Raw genomic sequence first — 23,850 nt, 5'->3', positions numbered from 1 at the left:
AGATTTTCTATAATATATATAAATATAAAATGTTCCCCTGATGGTCTTATTTTTTTTTCTATTTTAACCATTTATTTTGAAATACTTTCAAACCTGTAGAAGTTAAAACTAAACAGAGAATACTAACATATCCCTATCCCCCCAGATATCCAGATCTGCCAGTTTTAGCATTTTGCCACATTTGTTGTGTATTTCTATCTATCTTTCCATCAGTCTATCAGTACATCTGTCTATCTGTCAGTTCATTTTCTGAATACTTGCATGTGGGATATATTCGCCAGTCTGCTTGAACATTGTTTATCAGTTAGGGTTCTCTAGAGAAACAGAATCAATAGGAAATATTCGTAAATATAAAATTTATAAAAGTGTCTCACATAACCGTGGGAACGTAGAATCCAAAATTCATAGGGCAGGCTGTGAAGTTGACGATTCTGATGGAGGGTCTCAACAATCTCCACAGGAGAGGTTCATCAGCCGAAGCAGGAAGTGAGCCTGTCTCTTCTGAATTTTCCTTAAAAGATTTCCAGTGATTAGATTAAGCATCACTCATTAAAGAAGACACTCCTCCTGGCTGATTACAAATGGAATCAGTGGTGGGTGTAGCTGATATGATCATGTTTTAATTCTATGAAATGTACTCATAGCAACAGACAGGCCAGCACTTGCCCAACCAGACAAACAGGCACCACCCCTTGTCAACTTGACAACTATATTCATCACCTTAAACAATACCTAATTTCTAAATAGAAAACAATAAAAGACACATTTCTTTCCTCACCTCACAATTCTTAGCTGTCCTGCATGTAACTGGAAACACATTAAATCTCTTCAGAATAGGGTGCAAGTCCTTGGGTAATATTCATTCTTAAACTTTATATCTTACAACTTAAATGGTATAACAGGAACAAAACAGCATTCCAGTCCTCATTTCTGTAACTGATCACATGGTCGTAGTTCATATTTATCACTGCCTTCTTCCACTATCCATTCCATGTTCCCTTTACCCTCAACAAGCACTTCAGCTGACCATGGTTCTTTGCCTGCTGGGGTGAGCCAGACATTCATTCCTGAAGTTTCAGAGCCATTTGTAGCCCTGCCTAGATTGGGTTGTTGCTGTTTTCCATTGATTTTAATCACAGGGCATGGTAGTACTAAAAGACGCCCTAGGGGATCACCTGTATTCCAGGAAAACTCTTCTTTACCTCCACTGTGTAGTTGCAGTCCTATTTCCCCCGATAGTCAGGGTCAGTCACCCTAGCCAGTAATGTAATCCCCTATTTGGCTTGTTGATCCAGGGGCAGTGGTAGCCCAGAGTGACCAGATGGCAGTCTTAGATTCCAGTTCAGTGGAATCATTGTTGTTTCTCCTGGTGGGAGCACTTCCCCTTTTGGAACTAAAACCTGTAGACCAGCAGAGGCCAGGGTCACAGGGACAGGAAGCAAGTATTTTCCTAGTGGATCACTAGGGGTAACAGTGAGTGGTATCACCCCCATTTCCACCCCTTGGTTCCTGGACCCATGGATCCTGGCTATGGGAAAAACAGCAGCATACAGTGGATGCTGATTCAGAGCATACACAACTTCCTGGAGAACATTACCCCAGCCCTTCAAGGTATTGCCACCTAGTTGGCACCATAATTGAGTTTTCAAAAAGCCATTCCACCGTTCTTATCAATCCAGCTGCTTCTGGATGATGGGGAACATGGTAAGACCAGAGAATTCCATGAGTATGTGCCATTCCCACACTTCATTTGCTGTGAAGTGTGTTCCTTGATCAGAGGCAATGCTGTGTAGAATACCATGACAATGGATAAAACATTTTGTAAGCCCACGGATGGTAGTTTTGGCAGAAGCATTGCACGCAGGGAAAACAAACCCATATCCAGAATATGTGTCTATTCCAGTTAGAACAAATCACTGCCCCTTCCATGAAGAGAGTGGTCCAATGTAGCCGGCTGGTCACCTTGGAAAATGGTGTCATATCGGGCGCTGAGTGTGGGTCTTTGCTGCTGGCAGATTGGGCACTCAGCTGTGGCTGTAGCTAGGTCAGCCTTGGTGAGTGGAAGTCCATGTTACTGAGCCCATCCCTGCCACCATGACCACTTTGTTCATGAGCCCATTGGGTAGTGACAGGAGTTGCTGGGGAAAGAGGTTGACTGGTATCCACAGAACGGGTCATCTTATCCACTTGATTATTAAAACCTTCCTCTACTGAAGTCACCCTCTGGTGTGCATTCACGTGGAACACAAATATCTTCGTGTTTTTAGCCTCAGAAAGGTCTGTCTACATACCTCGTCCCCAGACCTCTGTCACCAGTTTTTCAAATATTGTCTTTCCAAGTCCCTGACCATCAGCCAAACCATTAGCAACAATGAGTCAGTATACAAATACACCTCTGGCCAGTTCTCCTTCCACTGCTTGAAGTTCTGCCCACTGGGAGGATTTCCCCTCATCGCTGTCCTTCAAGGACACCCCAGAAAGAAGCTGTAGTGCTGCAGCTGTCCACTTTCGAGTGGTACCTGCATATCATGCTGAACCATCTGTAAACCAGGCCCAAGTTTTCTCTTCTTCAGTTCATTCACTGTAACGAACTCACCAAGAGGCCATAGCTCTGGTCTGGGAAAGAGAATGTAATGTGGCAAGAGTGGAAACCATGTGCATTTGGACCACTTTCTCATGTAACTTACTTATGCCTTCAGGACTTGCTCTGGCACTATCTTGTATATACCATTTCTATTTTATGATGCAGTGTTGCTGCACATGCCCAACTTTATGGCTTGGTGGGTCAGACAACACCCAGCTCATGATAGGCAACTCAAGTCTCATGGTAACTTGGTGTCCCAAGGTTAAGTGTTCGATCTCTACTAAGGCCCAATAGCAGGCCAAACGCTGTTTCTCAAAAGGAGAGTAGTTATCTGTAGCAGATGGTAACACTTTGCTCCAAAATCCCAAGGGTCTGGATTGTGATTCTCCTGTAGGGGCCTGCCAGAGGCCCCAAACACCATCTCTATTTACTTACCACTGACACATCCAGCATCATTGGATCTGCACTCCAGAGCCTCCTCTTGTTCAGGTCCCCACTCAAAATTAGCAGCTTTTCTGGTCACTCGATAAATGTGCTGGAGTAGTACCCAAATGAGGAATCTGTGGTCACCAAAATCCAAAGAGACCAACTAGACATTGTGCCTCTCTTTTTGTTGTAGGAGGGGCCAGATGCAACAATTTATCCTTCACCTTAGAAGGGGTATCTTGACATGCCCCACACCACTGGACACCTAAAAATTTCACTGAGGTGGAAGACCTCTGTATTTTTGTTGAATTTATCTCCTATCCCCTGACATGCAAATGCCTTCCCAGTAAGTCTAGAGTAGTTGCTATTTCTTGCTTACTAGGTCCATTCAACATGATATCATCCATATAATGGACCAGTGTGATGTCTTGTGGGAGGGAGAAATGATCATGGTTCCTGCAGACAAGATTATGACATAGGGCTGGAGAGTTTATATACCCCTGAGGTAGGACAATGAAAATATATTGCTGATCTTGCCAGCTGAAAGCAAACTGTTTCTCGTGGTCCTTACTAACAGCTGTTGAGACAAAAGCATTTGCCAGATCAATAGCTGCATACCAGATACCAGGGGATGTATTGGTTTGCTCAAGCAGTGATACCACATCTGGAACAACATAAAAACCCATTTTTAAACCCAATTGGAGTTACCACTTGGTTGAGCTTACGATCATCCGCTGTCATCCTCCAGGACCCATTTGTTTTCTGCACAGGCCAAATAGGAGAGTTGAATGGGGGTGTGGTGGGAATCACCACCCCTGCATCCTTCAAGTCCTTAAGAGTGGCAGTAATCTCTGCAATCCCTCTAGGAATCTGATATTGCTTCTGATTTACTATTTTGCTAGGTAGGGGCAGTTCTAGTGGCTTCCACTTGGCCTTTCATACTACAGTATCCCTCACTGCACAAGGCAGAGAGCCAATGTGGGGATTCTGCCAGTTGCTCAGTATGTCTGTTCCAATTATGCATTCTGGAACTGGGGAAATAACTACAGAATGGGTCTGGAGCCCCGCTGGACCCACTGTGAGACGGACCTGAGCTAAAACTCTATTGATCACCTTACATCCATAAGCCCCCACTCTGACTGGTGGACCCGAGTGACGTTTTGGGTTCCCTGGAATTAATGTCACTTCTGAACTGGTGTCTGATCATCCCCAAAATATCTGATCATTTCTTTTTCCCCAATGCACAGTTACGCTGGTAAAAGGCCATCAGTCTCTTTGGGGAAGGCTTGGAGGAAGATTGACAGTATAAATTTGTGGCAGTGTAACAGGGTTCTCCCCCAAAGGGACCTGGCCTCCCCTTCATTCAAAGGGCTCTGGGTCTGTAAACTGTCTCAAGTCTGGAAATTGATTAAGGGGTCGTGACTCTGTGTTTTTATAATTCAAGTTAGACTTCTGTTCACTTGACCTAGAACTCTTTTGTTTATACAGCTCAAACAAGAATTTAGTAGACTGCCCATCTATTGTATTTCTAGGTACCCCCAGATTTACTAGCCAATGCCAGAAATCTCTGTGAGTGAAATTATTTTGACTCCTGCTTTGAGTTTGCGGTCTATTATAATAGCCGTGTCCACCCTGTCTTTGGCGATTAAGTGCTGCCACCTGGCTTCTGCCAACTCAGTATCCGGTCATTCCCATTGTGTTTAAGGATTCCAGCTCAGTGACAGCAGTTCCTAGAGTAATATCTGACCTACAGAGAAGTGCAACTGCAGAGGTCTTCAGGAATGATGGCACTAGTCTCATAAATTTATTTCTCACTGTTCTGGTAAAAGGTGCATCCTCCAGACATTCCTGGGGTGTAAGAGCAGGCTTTGCATAATAAATCCACTTTAACGTTCCAGTCTCTCCAAGCCTCTGGATCCCCTCATCTATATTATACCAGGGCAGTTCTGGTATTTCAGCCTCAGGTAATGTCGGCCACCTTTTGATCCACGTTTCAGCTAACCATCCAAACAAACTGTTAATGCCTTTTCTAACCCCTTGGGCTATAACATTGAATGCAGAATCTCTCCTTAGTTGGCCAATATCAATAAATTCAGCCTGATCAGCCTTATATTCTTCCCACCATTATCCCACACCCTTAAAATCCATTGCCACACATATTCCCCTGATTTCTGTCTATATAAATTGGAAAACTCATGCAGTTCTTTTGGAGTATAACATACCTCTTCACGTGTGATACTTTGTACCTCACCTTTAGGGGCCTGTTGGTAACTTTAGTCTAGTTATAGGTCTGGAAGAAATAAGGGGTGGTGAGTGGGGCATGAAAAGAATTAGAAGTATCTTCTAAACCATTTGCTTCAGGGCATTCATTTGCAGTTTCATCAAGATTAATTACTCTAGGCTAATCCCTTCAGTAGGAGGTTTGGTGGCCAACTCTTCAAAGCAGGCTGGAGGTGGGGCGGCTGTGTCCTCAGGGCAGACTATTACAGGGTTATCTAGAGAAGACTCAGCATGACCTAGGGTTTCATCCTCGCCCCGACATCATTATCAATCCATGTGCTGCCATCCTATTTTTCAGGGTCCCACTCCTTTCCAATCAACGCCCTCACTTTAATGGCAGATACGATGCAAGATTGAGATTTCAGTTTACGTTGTAAAGTTGCTACGCTAACAATAAGATTCTGAGTCTCATTTTCAGAGATCTCAATTCTATGACTACAGGAAATAAAATTTTCCTTCAGAACACTCATAGAAACATTTATGTCTATCAGATGGCACTTAAGCTTCTCGTTTGCAGCCTTAAGCCCATCCCTTTCACTCATTAATGTATACAGTGTATCTAACAACAACCAGCCAACATCTCTATACCTCCTATTTCCACAAAACTCTGTAAAGGTGTCAAAAACATTATTCCCCAGAGGCTGGCTTCATACAAGTGAAGCATAATAAGAATTGAACGATGATATTTTGGCTATCTCTTGCCAACTCACCCCATGGATTAGCAGTATCATTCTGATTATGGGAATCAGAGTCCTTAGTACCTTTGAGTCCAGTCAGTGTAGAAAACTATTCATAAAAACCCATTTTTAAGACTCTGTTTCTTAAGAACCACTCCTGGTACAGGTTCTCTAGAGAAACAGATTCAATAGGAAATATTTGTAAGTATAAAATTTAGAAAAGTGTCTCACATAACCATGGGAATGTAACGTCCAAAATCCATAGGGCAGGTTGTGAAGCTGATGATTCTGATGGAGGGTCTCGATGAGCTCCACAGGAGAGGCTCACCGGCCGAAGAAGAAAGAGAGCCTGTCCCTTTTGAATCCTCCTTAAAAGACTTCCAGTGATTAGATTAAGCATCACTCTTAAATAGATACACCCCCCCACTCCCCACCCCCTGCCTATGACTGATTACAAATGGAATCAGCTCTGGATACAGCCAATGTCATCATGATTTAATTCTATTAAATGACCTCATAGCAACAGACAGGCCAGCAATTGTCTAACTAGACAACTAGGCACCAACACCTGACCAAGTTGACACATGAATCTGACCATGACAAACATTAACACTACCATGTACATTTCCTAAGAACAAGGGCATTCACATATGTAGCTACCTTAAGTGCAGTTACCAAGTTCAAGAAATGTAAGCATTGATATAAAGCTAACAGTTGTGTTCTAGTTTGCTAGCTGCCGGAATGCAATATACCTGAAATGGAATGCCTTTTTAAAAAGGGGCATTTATTAAGTTGCAAGTTTACAGTTCTAAGGCCGTGAAACTGTCCAAACCAAAGCAAGTTTATAAAAATGTCCAATGTAAGGCATCCAGGGCATACCTTGCTTCAAGAAGGCTGATGGTGTCCATGGTTTCTCTCTCAGCTAAAAAGGCACATGGCAAACATGGCGGCATCTGCTAGTTTTCCTTCCACGCTTCTTGTTTCATGAAGCTCTCCCTAGGGAGTTTTCTTTCTTCACTCCAAAGGTGTCTGGCTGCATGGCTTCTGAAGCTTTTTCCAAAATGGTTCCCTCTTAAAGGGCTCCAGTAAGCAACTCCACCTTGAATGGGTGAAGACATATCTCCATGGAAACCATCTAATCAGACGTTATCACCCACAACTGGGTGACTCTGTGGTCTTTCTCACTTTCCAAAATGCCTCCTTTTTTTAAAAGGATTCCAGTAAACTAATCAAGACCCACCTGGAATGGATAGAGTCACATCTTGCTCTAATCAAATTAGGTGAGCCACATCTCCATGGAGAGAATATTATCAAATTTCTAACCTAAAGTACTGAATAGGGGTCAAAAGAAATGGCTGCTTCCACAGATGAATTAGGATTAAAATATAGTTTTTCTAGGGTACATATTCCTTTCAAACCAGCACAATTTTATATTCCAGTTAAGTGCATGGGTCCAGAATCAAACCTGAGTCTCCTGCATGGCAGGGGGAAGTCTAACCACTAAACTACCCTTTCACCCCCTCATCACGTTTTATTATATGTTTGTCTTTTAGACATATGTTGGAGATAAAAGTGAAGTTACAAACCAAAAATGCAGTAGAACTGACATTTATATTTAACCTTATCCTTACTATTTATTTCTTCATATTTCTTCAATCTGTTATCTGTTTTACTTTCCTTTTAATCTGAAGAACTCTCTTTAGTATTTCTTGTAGGGCTAGACTAGTGATGATGAACTCCCTCAGTTTTTATTTATCTGGAAAGGTCTTAATAATTTTTCCCTTATTTTTTTGAAAGATAGTTTTGCCAGATATAGAATTCTTGGTTGGGATTTTTTTTGCTTTCAGCTCTTGAAATGTGTACTCACCCTGCCTTCTTGTCTCCATGGCTTCCCATAAGAAATCAGGACCTAATTTTGTTGAGGCTTTTTTTTATGTGACACATTGCTACTCTCTGGTGGCATTCAGAATTTTCTTTTAACTTTGACACACGACGATTTGATTACAACATGGTATGTATGGTGTGGGCCCATTTGGGTTTGTTCTGTTTGAAACTTGTTGAACATCTTGGGTGTATATATTCATGTCTTGGAAAGTGTTCAGCCATTATTTCTTTAAATATTCTCTCTGCTCCTTTCTTTTTTCTCCTTCTAGGACTCCCACAATGTATATATTGGTATGTTTGGTGGTGTCCTACAGGTTCCTCAGGCTCTGTTCACTTTTCTTCATTCTTTCTTCCTTCTGTTCCTCAGTGGATGATTTCAGTGACCTGATCTTCAAGTTCAGTGATTTTTCCCCCCTTCTGCTACCTCTAGTGTACTGTTGAGCCTCTCTAGGTAATTTTCAATTTCTGTTACTGTGGTCTTTAACTCTGTTTGGTTCCTTTTCATAATTTCCATCTTTCTATTGATATTCTCTTGGTATTAATGTCATTTTCCTGATTTCCTTTAGTTCTTCGTCCATGTTTTCCTTTATCTGTTTGAGCATATTTAGAACCATTTTTAAGTCATTGTTTAGATGTCCCTGTCTGGTCTTCCTCATTGATAGTTTTTCTAATGCTTTACTCTTCTCCCTTATCTGGACTATTGCTTCATGTTTCTTTGTATGTCTTGTAATCTTTTGTTGATACCTGGACATTTTGATATTTTGATATTATTATCCCTTGAATTTAGACTCCAAGGTGTCTGTTTCTTAAACTTGTATCCATCTAGTGTAATGACATAGCTTTTCTTGACTGCCCAAAAGAAATGGACAAAAAGAAAACACCTTTCCCATCTTTGCAGACTGACTTGTGCAAGTGCTGTCCTTCAGAATTTATCTTACAATGAGTTTAGAGAATAGCTCCAGGCCAAAATTTAGGGGCCTCTTCAGTCCTTTTTGCATATGACTTGTCTCAGACATAGGTATTTGGCCCTGGGAATTCTCTCTTTTACAGGAATATGAATGTCTCCTCTTTCCTACAGCCCCAAGCACTGCAAAGGTATGTTCTATAGGCAGCAAAACTTGACTGCTCCTCACAGTGTTCTGTAGGAGAGCTCCCTATGCTACCTTCTTTCTACATGTATAGCAATTCTGGGGCAGAGAGTCCCTCAGGCCACTAGCAGACATATTGGTCCAGATGTACTTACTCCCATTATGTACCTAAGGGTTACTCTCCCCAATGGGAAAGTTGATTATTACCCCCTTTCTCCCCATTCCCCCAAGGGAACTTTGCGAATACTTCTTTATTCACTGTCCAAATCACTCTGGGATTTATCGGAGCATGACACTAACCTGGACAAACCAACAAATTCTCATGCCCTATTCAAGATTCCATGTACTTATGGTGTGCAACTGAACTAACCATACAAATTAAATTAGGAAATGCACTACCAAATTATAAATTTTGTATCAAATAAACATTTCTCCTTTTAACCTCACATAGAAGAAGTTTTAAAATATGGATATCATCCTTTACCCAGTCTTCTGATATATCTTAGTCCTATCCAGATCAGCTTCATTCCTATCTCTACTCACTATCTGGTCACTTTTTCAACAATTCCTGTATGGGGTACTACTGACTTTCATAGTTTCAGAGCTCTAACTCTGAGTCTCGGTGTCACATAAATACCTGAAGTTTCTGGGAAAGACCATGTTATATATAAACAACTCAGTAACTCAGAATTTACAATTAACAGTTATACCTCCTGAATATATGCGACTGCTATAGGAGCTTACAGTCTAGGACCCTTTACGATAAGCCCCACCCTGATAACCAATGTTCTTGACTTTAGTTCACTGAATTTTTATATTGTAGTTAGTCATTTTGATTAAGGCATGTAATATTTTGTCTTTTTGTTCCTGACATTTCATTCACCATATAGCTTTTAAGGTTCATTCATCTAGTTGCAGGTCTCACAACTTCATTCCTCTGGGGGCTGCTCAGTAGTCCATTGTGTGTTTACACCATTGTTCCCCCTTCCATTCCTCAGTTGTTGTACCTTTAGGCCACCTCCATTTATTGTGGATCACAAACACTGCTGCCAGAAACACCGGTGTGCAAATGTCCATTCATGTTCCCACACTCAATTCTTTCAGGTATGTATTGTGCAGTGGGGTTTCACGGTCATATGGCAAGCCCACCCCTAGCCTCCTGTGAAACCACCACACTGCCCTCCAAGACGGTGCACCTCTCATTTCTCTATCAACAGTGAATAGATAGATCTCTTTCTCTACATTTTCTCTAGCCCTTGTTTCTCTCTGTTCTTTTTTTGTTTTTTTTTTTTTGGTATGTTGTATGGCAGGGTCACATTTCATTGTTTTTCCATGTGAGTATCCTGTGATTGTGGCACCATTTGTTGAATTTTTTGTTTGTTTGTTTTTTGGTTTCTTTGTTTGGGAACTGCATGGGCCAGGAATCGAACCTGGATCTCCCGAATGGCAGGTGAGAATTCTACCACTAAACTACCCTTGCACCTCATCTCTATTCATTCTTTTTTTTTTATTCATAGGCAGACACCAGAAAACGAACCCGGGTCTCTGCCATGGCAGGTGAGAACTCTGCCTGCTGAGCCACCATGGCCTGCCCTCTGTTCATTTTAAAATAATTTTATTCACACATCATACAATCTAGCCTAAGTGTATAGACAGACATTCCTTTACCACCATTGTCTATTTGGAGATACTTCCTTTTCTTCCACAAAGAATCCCTACCCCTTTCCCAATCCCTCGCCTGTCAACATTTAGTTTTGGCATAATAACTTTGTTACATGCAGTGGAAGCATATTGCAGTGTTACTGTTGACTATAGACCCTAGCTTACATTGATTGTACTTTTTCCCATACATCAACTCTTTTCAACACCCTACAGTACTGACATTCTTTTGTTCTTCCTCAGGTAGAAGATTTTTTTTTTTGCTTGGGTAGGCACCAGGAATCGAACCCAGGTCTCTGGCATGGCAGGGGAGAACTCTGCCACGTGCCACCATTGCCTGCCTTCAGAAATGTTTTTTAATTTGTACATTTAAAACAAATTTTAATTTGTACATCATTGTACGTTCTAGCATTTCTAAGTTATACATCTCAGTCTTTATCCTCTATCTTTCCTTCTGGTTTCGTATGTGCCCCCAGCCCTTCTCCCTCTATCATACTCACATTCAGCTTCATTCAGTTTACTTATATTATTGTGCTGCAATCAGGTATTGTTGCTCTGTATTTCTGAATTTTTACATTCAGTCCTGTTGTACAATCTGTATTCATTCAGCACCAATCACCCAGTCTGTACCCTGTTTCTACCTCCTGATAACCTATGTTCTTAAATTAAATTCTCCAAATTCACTCATTCATGTTAGTGCATATCAGTGAGACCATACAGTATTTGTCCTTTTGTTTCTGGCTAATTTCACTCAACATAATCTCCTCAAGGTTTATCCACATTGTTGCATTCTTCATGACTTTATTTTGTCTTACAGCTCCATAAGATGTCATTGTATGTATGTGTGTGTGTGTATATATATATATATATCTCACAGATTGTTTAGCACTCATCCATTGATGAACATTTGGGCTATTTCCATCTCTTGGCAGTTGTAAATAATGCTGCTATAAATATTGGTATAGCAATGTCCATTTGTGTCCTTGCCCTCATGTCCTCTGAACAGAAACCTAGCAATGGGATTGCTGGATCATATGGCAATTCTATACTTAGTTCCCTGAAGAACCACCAAACTGCCTTCCACAGCAGTTGAACCATTTTATATTACCACCAACAGTGTATAAGTGTGCCTCTTTCTCCACATCCTCTCCAGCGCTTGTCGTTTTCTGTTTGTTTTTTTTATAATGGCCATTCTAGTGAGTGTGAGATGATATCTTACTGTGATTTTGATTTACATTTCCCTAATAGCCAGTGAAGTTGAGTATCTTTTCATGTGCCTTTTAGCCATTTGTATTTCCTCTTCTGTGAAGTGTTTGTGTATGTCTTTTGCCCATTTTTTAATTGAGTTGTCTCTTTTGTTGTTGAGTTGAAGAATCTCTTTATATATTCTGGATATTAAACGCTTATCTGATATGTGGTTTCCAAATACTATCTCCCATTTCATAGGTTGCCTTTTTACTTTCTTGACAAAGTTCTTTGATACACAAAAATGTTTAATTTTGAGGAGTTCCCTTTTTTCTATTTCTTTTTTCAGTGCTCATGCTTTGGGTATAAGATCTAGGAAACTACCTCCTATGACAAGTTTTATATTTTCCTACATTTTCTTCTAAAAGATCCATGGTCTTAACTCTAATATTTAAGTCTTTAATCCATTTTGAGTTAATTGTTATATTAGATGTGAGATATGGATCCTCTTTCATTGTTTTGCATATAGATATCTAGTTCTCCACGCACCATTCATTGAAGAGGCTGCTCTGTCCCAGGTGAGTTGGCTTGACTGTCTTATCAAAAAGATCAATTGTCCATCCATGAGAGAGTCTGTATGTGAACACTCTATTTGATTCCATTGGTCAGTACATCTGTCTTTATGCTGGTAACATGCTGTTTTGATTGCTGTAGGTTTGCAATATGCTTGATAGTCAGGTAGTGGGAGACTTCCCAATTCATTTTTGTTTCTCAAGATATTTTTAGCTATTTGGGGCACCCTGCCCTTCCAAATAGATTTGGTTATTGGTGTTTTTGTTTTTGCAGAGTAAGTTTTGGGGATTTTAATCCGTATTGCATTGGATCTATAAATCAAATTGGTAGAATTGACATCTTAACATATTTAGTCTTCCAATCCATGAACATGGTATGCTCTTCCATTTATTTACGTCTTCTGTGATTTCTTTTAGCAATTTGAGTAGTCTCTTTCTTGATTTGGTGCTCTCCCTGCTACTGCAAACCTTTGACTGCTTTCTGAAACTTCTGTCTCTGCCATCTTGTTTGGGTCAGAGTTGCAAGTGGGAGCCTGGGAAAGTAGGTTCTTGGTGATTTGTTTGTGCCTCTGGAGTTTCTGTGCCAGTTGTACATGTCTGCATGTTCATGGCTTTCTTTGACCCAGAAAATCAGAGCAGTGTTTAGCTATCATTTTTCTTTTACCGTTGCTGAAGTGATCCCTGCCCTGAACAAGCGGAGAGACTTACTGGGAGGTTAAACTATCTTTATTATAAGTCAAACTGCATGTGTTGGGAAGAGTGGAAAAGGGTAGAGTTACAGAGAGCTGCTGTAATCCTCCAAACACTGCTTTCAGCACCAAGTGTCCTATTTCTCCCTTGGTGCTAAGAACATGATACAAGGATGGAGCTTCATCAGTAGTTGGCTGACCCTCACTGTGGCTGAAAATCCTCTTGGGCCATGAAGCACTACAGCTTTTAGTTTTCAATAAGGTGATGTCTTAGAGTGTAGAGGGAGGGTTGTTTGTGATAGAGGCACTAGGTGAGATGCAATGTCAAAGATACCACCTTTCCTTTCATCTGGCTATAGCTACATCTATGAACCTTCATAATGTCTCCCTCCTGTGGCTTCCAGCCTAACTCTAAGAGAACCAAAGGCAAGGCTTATTTCTTTAGATATTTTGTTCTTGAAGGTGTTATTTGTCCACGTAATGAGAATGGCCTTTTAGTATAAGTAACCCCCAAACAACAGATGATCCAGTAGTACACTCAGTTATGCTCTGCAACATGTACCTTAAAACTTACCACACTATGCAGAATTGCACAGTATACCAGAGAACTGATGTGGAAAATGGTGTTAAGGGTGCAATACTAAAAAACAGTGATACAAAAATAGGAAACTCTGTATTGATATTTCTTTTGGTCTCCAATGTCTTGAAGCAGGTAGAAGATAAAAAGTGAAAAATCATGGACCTGTAACCTGTACCAAACTTTAAGATCTATACTATAACTACTTGTTAAAATGTACTTGGAAATATATTCTTTTTTGTATATATGTTATATTTCACAATTTAAAAAGTAAAAAAATAAGAACCTAATAAAAACAGTAGACGAATTTTACACATTAAATGGTTAAAAAATACATAAATACAATAAACATAGCACTTTACCTTGGAAGAGACCTGAGGTTTGCTTGTGGAAGTAGGAATTAGAAGGGTTGTCCTTGGTGAAATGGTAAAAGAAAAGACTATCTGAAATGAGGCTAAAAGTTGTTAACAGCAGATATGGATACATGTGACTCATAACACATGCTGTGAACTGTGGTCGCTGGTCGGTGTTTGAGGTGTGCTTTTGTGCATATTGTGTATTTCTATGAGGCTAGGTTCAGCTGGGTGCAAGGCAAATGTAAAATGTATTTATTCTCAGATTGTCTCCTTAACAGGCATGTCAGTCACATTGGAACAAATTCACATCTTCAAAACAATCCATAATTTATTTGATTTCATAATTGAGTCTGTTTTCCTTTCTTCTTTTTCACCATTATTGATTTCTTTATATTTACGTTAAGCCCATATCAAATTGATTTTTCATACTCTGAGCACCTCTAGAGGAGAAACCAGCCTGGGATTTTAATTTTGCTAGAGATAATCCACAAAGTAGTTTCTTTCTGGTGGATGTATAGATTTGAGGCCTTTACTAGATACTGGGCACAGTGCTGGGCATGCAGAAATGGAGAAGGTGTAATCCTGTCCTCAGGAGTTTAGACTTTCACTGAAAAATTTTCAAAGCACAGATTTGAGTGTCTTTGTTGGATCCTCTTAGACCCAATGGTTATGTGTTTCTTACTTGTGAACAGCACAAGAGAACACCCATCTCCTACCTTCATCTCCTTTTTCCTTATAAATGTAGAGCCTGGAGTGAAGAGCTTACCCAGAGCAAATGCAAAGATATCACTGATTTACATGTTGAAAAAATATAAATTTGAAAAGGAATTGAAAAGGACCTAAGAACTCTTATAGCCAACTCCTCCCACCTTCCTCTCACCTGACTCTTTACTAAACCCAGAGAGGTCAGGCATTCATGATATATTGGGAAGTTTAAGAAAGCAAGTTTCAGATTAATATTAATAGTATGATCCCAGATTTGTAAATTGTCCTTCTCTTCTCATATATGTGTATATTGTTGTTTAGATGATGTGGAAAGAAGCTCCCAAATTGTTAATATTAGATACCTCAGGAAACAAGGAAAAGATTATTAACTTTTCCTTTGTGCATCTTTTATTGTTTGGTTTGTTTTGAGAAACGTAAATTAAAAAGACCAATAAAGTAGGAAATGAAATTAATAATAATAATAAGTACCCTTAAGGGCACTGAGCTTTGTTTTGATCTTTCAAGTGGCCTGGGTTAAAAGAGAATGTGATGTTTCAGATTGGGCTGCTTAACAGAATCTGAATTTCTTGCTATAGCCTGAGATGGTATTTATTAACTTTTTTGGCAGCAAGACTACATTGTTAGGGGTATCTGTGCTTATAGACAATTCAACCCCGAAGTCTTTCTTTACATCTGTACTTGATTATCTTTTTGAATCCTGTTGGTATTCTTCTACAATTTTGTTATTGTAGAAATCAATATTTAGCATAGATTAAGAATTGGATTCAGCTGAATGCAGCCCTGGGTCAAATCCTAATTACCACTGACTAACAGTGAAATCTTGGAGAAGTAACTTGTCTTCCTCAAGTGTCTGGTTTTCACGTCTGTGAAGTGATGAGATTTCAATGAGATACTGTGTGTTAGAATGCTTATTAGGTGTCTAGTGGCCTGGTGCGAACAGGTAGCTATTAGTTGTTGCTGCTATAAGATTCACCCAATAGTTCTTCTCTCCAATTCCTTGACACATTTCTGAGATAATTTTGGATCTTGAATTTTCCCTTAACTGCATTCCATATCCCTCCCAACTCCTTACCATAAATTAGTTGATCTTCTAAACTTTCCTCACAGGATCCCCAATCAGTTTCTGTCTCATTCCACAGGTCCCTTCACTGATGTTGTCACCACCAACTTAAAGCTTGGCAACCCAACAGACCGAAATGTGTGTTTTAAAGTGAAGACTACAGCACCACGTAGGTACTGTGTGAGGCCCAACAGTGGGATCATCGATGCAGGGGCATCGATTAATGTGTCTGGTAAGTCCTGAAATTGGAGGCCCTAGAAATGGGGGATTTTGTTAAAAGTTGTATTTGCAGTGTAGCAAAATAAGATGGTAGACCTACTCCCCCCCGGGATTTCCATCTACCCTTCAGCCTACCCCTGGATTAAAAAATTTAATGGGTTCCACTTACCTTTCTTTCCCCATAATTAATGCCTCTTTAGTTTAATGCTTATAGCCTTTGCGCCTCAATAGTTAGAGCAAAATTCAAATGGTAATACTTCAGAATGAGTTTGGGTTTTCACTTCCTTGAAATTAAATCTGCCCTTTGGCAATAAATAAAAAAAAGGGCTAAACAAACTTAATTTTACTTTGTGGGAGAATGCTAAATGGAGTTATTTTCTTATTTAAGCTAAATGATTTCTGACATTAAGCTCATGCCATTTCCAATGACTGGTAACTGCACTTTACTGATTGTGAAAAGCTAAGGGAGATGAGGGCTGAGGAAATGGGAGTATTTTCAAGGGTATGAGTTTTGTGCATGTCTGATAGGTTTTTCCCCATTTCTGTCTGAGAGTACATATATTTTCCAAAGTCTAACTTTTGAAAAGATGCTGGTAAAGTGTCCAAATTGAGAATTGGATTAAAAATGTAAGTGATGGGTTGGAGTTGAAATGTATTTAGAATTGGAATAAACTTTTAGCTCATTAGAACTTCTAGAGCCAAGTATGCCTTTTATATTTCTGAAGGAGCTATGGGGGAGTATGTATTTATCCTTTAAATATCAGGTTATTCTATGTCACAGAGGCTTCTGCATCATTAGAAGCTGCTATTCGTTTGGAATGAGTGCCTATCTGGCTTTTTCCATGATAGATTTTGATTGTGATATACTTGGCTATTCATTTGACACCTAAAAGAAAATGATTCACCTCTTTGGAAAAAAGAGAAGGTGTTTCATTATCCAACAATTTCTGCAAACTCTTATTCCCTCCATCCCTTGTTCTCACTCCTGGTGTGCCACGTCAGCCCTGTGCTCTTCTCTCTGAGGCTACAAGACCTGATCTGGACTCTTGAGTCAGATTATTATGCAGGTGAAGTCAGGACAGTGAGAGAAAACATTTATTGAAGGTCTTCCGTGTGCTGGGCACTACACATAAATCACCTCATGTGATTTCTCCTATCTGTCCTGCAAGGATGCATTGTTACCCTCATTTACTAAGGAGGAGACCAGTGGTCAGATCATTTACTAAGGAGGAGACCGATGGTCAGATGGTCATAAAGCTAGCAAGTGACAGTCTAGATGTGGTTAATTCTCTCTAGCTTTGAAGCCCACACTCTTGGAGAAAAGAAGAGACTCAGGATGTTGGTATTTCTGTATTCCCTGGATACACATGGTTTGTTTTTCCATTTAAATCAAAGGTAACTAAAATCTTTTATTCCGTTACCCCTTTTGTCCACTTCTTATTTGGACATTGCCTTGCCCATATCAAATTTGAACAAGGTTGTCAGTAGATGAAAATTCGTAATTTTTCTCATAGTAAATATGGGGGGAAACAGCATGCTTTTCTGGGGGAGAAAAGCATCTCGGTAAGTAGTTGAACAGTACAGATACATTTTACAGTATTAGAAATAAATATATTTGCATGTGTATGTGTGTCTTTCATAAAGAATTGTTCCTTCCCTCATTGTAGGGAGTTTTAAAAGAAGGTAGTAGTGGGTGGTACACCAATGGCCCAGTGGCAGAATTCTTCCCTGCTGTGCCAGAGACCCAGGTTCGATTCCCAGAGCCAAAAAAAAGAGGAGTAGCTAACCCTGGGCATTTGTTCAGATTTGATTATTTCTTAAAGAAAACCAAGTTTTGTGGTGGTTGCCTTCCTTTTCCAGAGGAAAGCTAAGGTACAGAGTATGGGCATGGTCTGCTCAGGGTCACATGAATCTTGGCTCCTGACCCAATGGTTCTTTTTATGATTCCAAACAGCCTCAGCTGTTAGAGGATGGCCCCACTTACAAATGAATATAAAACATAACGTACTGTCTCTCAAAATGTAATGTATTTGGAGGAAAAGGCAGTTGATTAATAAGATGTCTGTGCATATGCAGGCCTTCCTCCTAGATGAGGAAAGATTATGTTTGCCCTTGAGAAAGAGCTCCATTGTTTTTACTTGGTTCACATTGATCTCAGGGCTCCAGGGGAAACTGGGAGAGGCCAGATGCCATTGCATCCTTAAGATACCTCACAAGGAAGTAAGTAAAGGAGACTGCCTCCCGTATGCTGCAGTTTCACGTTCTGGAAGAACCACTGCATGATTTATTAGACATTCATACCTTGGAATAAAAAGCCCTTCCTTTTTCCAGAGGTCCTCTTAAAAAGCAGCTACATGATGGGCAAGGGAATATCCCAAGGGGAAAGAGGATACCAGCAGACAGAGCAGATTATCTAAAGGCTGGCTTTCCCTTCACCACAGGTTCACACATGGCCAAGCTTGTTCTGACCCACTCAAAGATTTGGGGTCAAGATACCTGAGCAGGAAGCCACCTTTGCTATTTAATCAGTTGGCTCATCTTTGGCAAATACATTAACCTCTTTAGGTTGTAGTTCTCCTATTTGTAAAATGGGAGAATAATAATCTACCTCACAGAGTAGTAACAATATGCTTTGTAAATGGAAGGCATGTACAGGTGTGGGATTACATTATTTTTCCACTAGCTTTGATAAAAACAAGCTAGTTTTTGTTGAAGGTGTATTATATAATACTCGAATTACCTTTTCAGAAATAAATTCTATCCATGTTATTGATTTATGGGCCTTTTCTAAGTTTAAGAAGAAACTCATGTCTACATATTTCTGTCTCCCAGATTTTCTGAGTATGCACTTACTTCACAGTGAAAACCTCTAGTAAGTTGTCACATATTATCTATAAAAAGGTGACCATCACTTCAAGTAAAATATTATTGACATTGCCCTGCCTACCACCCAGAATGTCATACCCAGCATATCTGGAAAGATATGACTAGTGCATTTTCTCTCTCCCATTTCTGAAAACCCTTGGGATGTGCTAGCTCTTAGGAAAGTTGATAAATCACCCCTTTAAAACAGAGATGGTGTTGATATTCACATCTACCTGGAGAGCTGGCCAGAGGGACTGAGGTTTTAAACGCACACAGATCAGGGAGTAGTAATCTGGGGAGTCTGATTTTCTAGCTATTAGACATCTTTCAGACATGGCTTGTTTGAAAGTCTTCTCAGCTTTCAGATTAACCTAAAATTCAAGGGACCTTACATTATACTTCAAAACTCTGGATTCTGACCTATCATGTTATTTTCTTCAGAAGATGGCAAATCACTTAGTGGGGTTTTTAGAAAAGAATCCTCCTTTTATAAACTTAGTTGGTAAAGTAATGGTTTAACTATAGGTATTACCTAAACTTTTTTCATCAGCAGGTTAAAATGTGTGGTCTTCCCTGAAGGGGTGCTTTGGAATCTGGTCCTTTGGGACTATGATTTGAATCCGTTCCCTTGTTCTTTAGATAAGTATTCATCTCATCTCATTCTTAAAGTAGCTCCTTCTGGAATATGTGTCCACTGGGTGAGGCAACACAGTAGGTGAGAGGGTGCAAGGCACTTGCTGTTTGCATTAATTGGCCCAGAATGCCGTGCTTTGGACCCCTTGATCCCTGATACAAACAATCTTCTAGAGATGATTTTGAATTATTCAAATCTGGATCTCAGCAAAATAGGCATACAAGTTTACCTGAAGATTAGAGAAGAGAAGATTAGATTTTTTCCCCTGAGATTTTTTTTTTTTTTTTTTTTTTTTTTTTAAAGAAAGAAAGACAGAGAAGGAAGGAAGGATGGAAGGAAGGAAGAAAGGGAAACATCTTTAAACATTTTCTTATTTTATTATATTTTGTTTGTTTGTTTGTTTTTTTTACATGGGCTGGGGCCGGGAATCGAACCGGGGTCCTCCGGCATGGCAGGCAAGCACTCTTGCCCGCTGAGCCACCGCGGCCCACCCCCCCTGAGATTTTTTAAGTGCAAAGAAAGCAGAACTTTTTGAATTAATGAATTGTTTGAAGCAATGGGGGGGGGGTTGCCCCATTTGTTCTAGCTTTACAAAAATCTATTTTCTGAACAGTATGATGGAAAAAAATATTTTATGATAGATAATTTCTGAAAACGTTTTTGGGATAAGCTATTAATGGTTGTAGATTGGTTTTTTGTTTGTTTAATGCTACGGCTTAATAATGAGGGAGCTTTCCATTAATATTCCAAACTACGTGTGTCAGTAGATACGGCAGGTGAAGTGGTAAAATTATGGGCCCATCACAAATACTAAAAAGTTTAATATTTTCATAACCTTCACTGAATTCTTATTTCACTAAAGTAGCAAGCACACTTCCATTTACAGTTCAATTATGTACCTTGGTTGCCTGTGTACCAAGCAAATTAGAAATGCAAAATATATGCATGTGTGTTAAGGGTGGAGGTGCCTTGGAAAGAGTCATTAAAGACACCACTGTTTAGGTACAGGCACACGTTACTAAGTGTACTCCAGGAATTGGAAATGGACTAAGAACAAACACACAAATCTCCTAGTGTTTGAATCTGTAATTTAAATTAAAATTCAAAGAATTAAGGAGGAGTATTCATTCCTGACAGTCCTTTTCAGCACTTACTTCAATCACATTTAAAAGCATCAAGTTCTTCCAATAAAATCCTGAGGAGAAAGAGTGAATATCAGCAACTCTTCTTGGATGGAAACATAGGTCAATTAATGTAATTGAATAGTATTGCAATTGATAATTAATCCTTTTAAGATTCTGCTGACTCAGTTTAATCTAGCTGTTTGGTTCACTCTGAACCAGCCAAACTTGGGCAGCAGCTTTTATGTAATCAGCTCCAGGGTGTAAGTGCACAGAGCCTTTACAGATAAATCACGCGTTCGTTTATATCTCAGGTGCTGATTGTGGAAGCTAAACTTGAGGAGTCTAGGCTTCTTTACAAGCTGCAGTCTTTGTTTAATAGCTTGCTTTGGAAGTCTCTGATAAGTGAAGCTTTTTTATAAAGTGATTTTCATGAACCAGGTTTGTTACTCTCAGATAACAACAACTCATATTCATGCTTAAAAGATGTCTTTAGTAATTTTCACCAGATGAGATTCTGCTTTTTTTAAAAAAATGAATGTTACCAATAAAAATTCAGCTTAATTGTGCTTTTTAAGATGTTTTTAAAAGCATATTGTATTATTTAGATTTCTTCAGAAGAAAAATCCTCTCTCTCACTTTTTAAGAATATGATGGAATTTATTTATTCTCTGCCTTTTCACATATGATCAAGAGGACTTATCAAATACATTTAGTACACCTCACTTACCTGAAGCTTATTACAACTCTGTTGAACATTACTGAGGAGCAGAAATGAAGCAAAATTTTAGAGCAGCCTAAATTGATGTTCTCTTCATTCATTGTAGTTCCTTACATATTTCTGCAGTTAGTTTATGAGGGCTCCCTAGGTTTGACTCCTGCCCTATTTACTCTTATTTCAGATGCACTGTTAGCGTGGCACTGACTATTCTGGTTTTCAGCCCATAACAGACTAGAATAAAGGGGAAAGGGTCCCATTGGAAGCACAGGTGTGCCAGTGAAGGACTGTAGAGGACCACCAGAGAAAGCAGGCATGCAAGAGAGTTTAGAATTAATAGTAAGGATCTGGAATTAAGCCTCAGGGCACACTGATCTCAATATTTTAGTTGATTAGTCCCAAGAGACATGACTTATGAATCTTATGAAAGACTGTATAGTAGTTTTCATAATCACAACACAAGTAATCAGAAAACATTCTATTATATTCCATTAACAAGTGTTATAGGAAACAAGAAAGTGTGTTACAGTTTTTGAGAAGATTTATATTAAAAATGGTATTTATGAAAAAGAGTGAGTGAGCCTTATTTGGCCTGTGGCTCTATGTAACATACCTCATCTTCCCAGTGACACTGGAGAAAGGAGATGCTCACAGTCAGCACACTGGCACTAGTGTCTGCACAAATATGTTTATCAGACCTCAGGTGATTATCTAAGATGGACTATACTGAACTGGAAAAGCCTATAGCAGATAAAAAGACAATTCAGTGTTAACTTATTTATAAATAGATAAAACTAATTATTTACCTGTTAGGCTCAGTTCCAGCCATGGGTCCCTGAATAGGTAGAGGTCCAGGAAAGTAGTAATGTTTTCAACATTTTGAGAACCCTTTAGGGAGATAATAAATGTACTCATGATAAGGGTGATAAAGGTACCTGATCTAACTAAAATGCCAAGCTTCTTGCTTTAGGCTAGAATTATATCACCTCATCTTGATAGCACTGGATATCTTAAGCTTATCAGGAGCTCTAGTTGGCATTTATGTATGTCTTTGATTAATTTTTAAAAAGTGGAGGAAATGAGTTAATTATTACACTGTAAATACAGTTTGGTAGAGAACCATCTTTTGCTGTAAAGGGTGTATGAAAGGAAAGAGAAGAATAGTGAGTGGAGACTATGGTGATGAAAAGTTTGTAAATTACTGTCATCAGCCATTTGTAGGTGCTAGGGAGGTAGGACAGAACAGAAACCACCTCTTTCAGGGCTAAGGGAAGATCTTGCCCCTCTTTGGATTGCCCAAGGGAATTTATAGAGGAGCATGATTCCAGAGTGCTTTGAATCTTGTAAGGGAAGAAGAACTCCTCAACAAATTTAAAAATGCAAATTAGTACCCAGAATATGATGTTATCAAGACATTATGCCCTGATCCTAGTCTCATTGAGGAGAAAATACAAAACTGTAGAAAGAGTAGTGAGCAAGGAATTTAGGAGTCTTAGTGTACCAGTAGAGTGAGAATTGGGGTGTAAAATAGTGTTCCAATAGAAAATGTGTTATAGCTCTAGTTCTCCAGGTATGGTCCCCAGACCAGGAGCAGCAACATCACCTGGGGGTGGAGCCCAGCAATCAGTTTAACTTGCCCACAGGTGATTCTGACTGAGACTGAAGTTTGAGAACCACTACTCATTATCCCAGTCATTAATCTGTGGTAGATCAAGATGGAGGAGGGTAATCAAAAGGGATATGCCAGGTAGGGCAGGCATATTAAAAGAAGACTCTGGCATGGGCAGCAGTGGCTCAGTGGCAGAATTCTCACCTGTCATGCCAGAGACCCAGGTTCAAGTCTCGGTGCCTGCACATGCAAAAAAATAATAAAAGAAGACTTTGGCAATGATAAGAGAACACCTGTGAGTATGAGGATGTGGGGGGACTTGATGTGTGGTGGGTGCAGTGTGCAGAAGGGAGGCCAGTTGTTTGGCGAGTACTAGGAAATGATTTTACTTGGGAAATTTTTATAGGAGGTTTTTGATCAAAAGAAAAATATAGTGATGGGATATTAGGAGGAGATTAAATTTGTGAGGGTTTTCGGGGTTATGCGAGGTGATTTGGATGGGAGGGAGACTGGGAGGAAGTAGGGCAGTTTCCTTGTTGGAAGAAATCCTGATGGCCTGGGCCCACATTGTCGCGATATGAAATGAGAGAGACATGTTGATGGTAATATTTCTGAGATAAATAGTAATAATAATAAAGTGTGTGTTGTGGTGCTTGTTAGACTCTTATCCACTTGATATGTTACCATTATGATGTAGATGAAAATGATCTGTGACTTACTTGGTTTCTCAGAAGAAGCTTTTATGCTGCATTTAATAAATCATTTCTCCAAGGTGTATCATGTGTGTTTTAAGTAGCATATATTCTGCATTTCTTCTCTTTCTGAAGAAAGGCTGGTCATATCGATCCAGTATTTTATAACCATGAAGCCCCTTTCTTAACAGGGTCCCACTTTTGCAATCTGCACTCCACCAGACATCAT

At 39.6% G+C, this 23,850-nt stretch overlaps 1 protein-coding gene across 4 annotated transcripts in view; it reads left to right on the top strand.

Moving 5' to 3' along the window:
• Nucleotides 1–23,850, top strand: part of VAPB (VAMP associated protein B and C) — a 123,794-nt gene that overhangs the window by 70,576 nt on the left and 29,368 nt on the right. For 2 of the 4 annotated variants that reach the window (XM_077113029.1, XM_077113013.1), the window contains exon 2: nucleotides 15,843–15,932. In XM_077113029.1, coding sequence (XP_076969144.1) covers nucleotides 15,843–15,932 — 90 coding nt within the window. Of the gene's footprint in view, nucleotides 1–15,842; nucleotides 15,996–23,850 lie in introns of all 4 variants that reach the window. The other 2 variants (XM_077113020.1, XM_077113006.1) reach the window with 1 other exon arrangement.

This window comes from Tamandua tetradactyla, chromosome 1, assembly GCF_023851605.1.
Source record: "Tamandua tetradactyla isolate mTamTet1 chromosome 1, mTamTet1.pri, whole genome shotgun sequence".
NCBI lineage: Eukaryota > Metazoa > Chordata > Mammalia > Pilosa > Myrmecophagidae > Tamandua > Tamandua tetradactyla.
The sequence above is the reverse complement of the archived record's forward strand: the minus strand, read 5'-3'. Positions and strand labels throughout refer to the sequence as shown.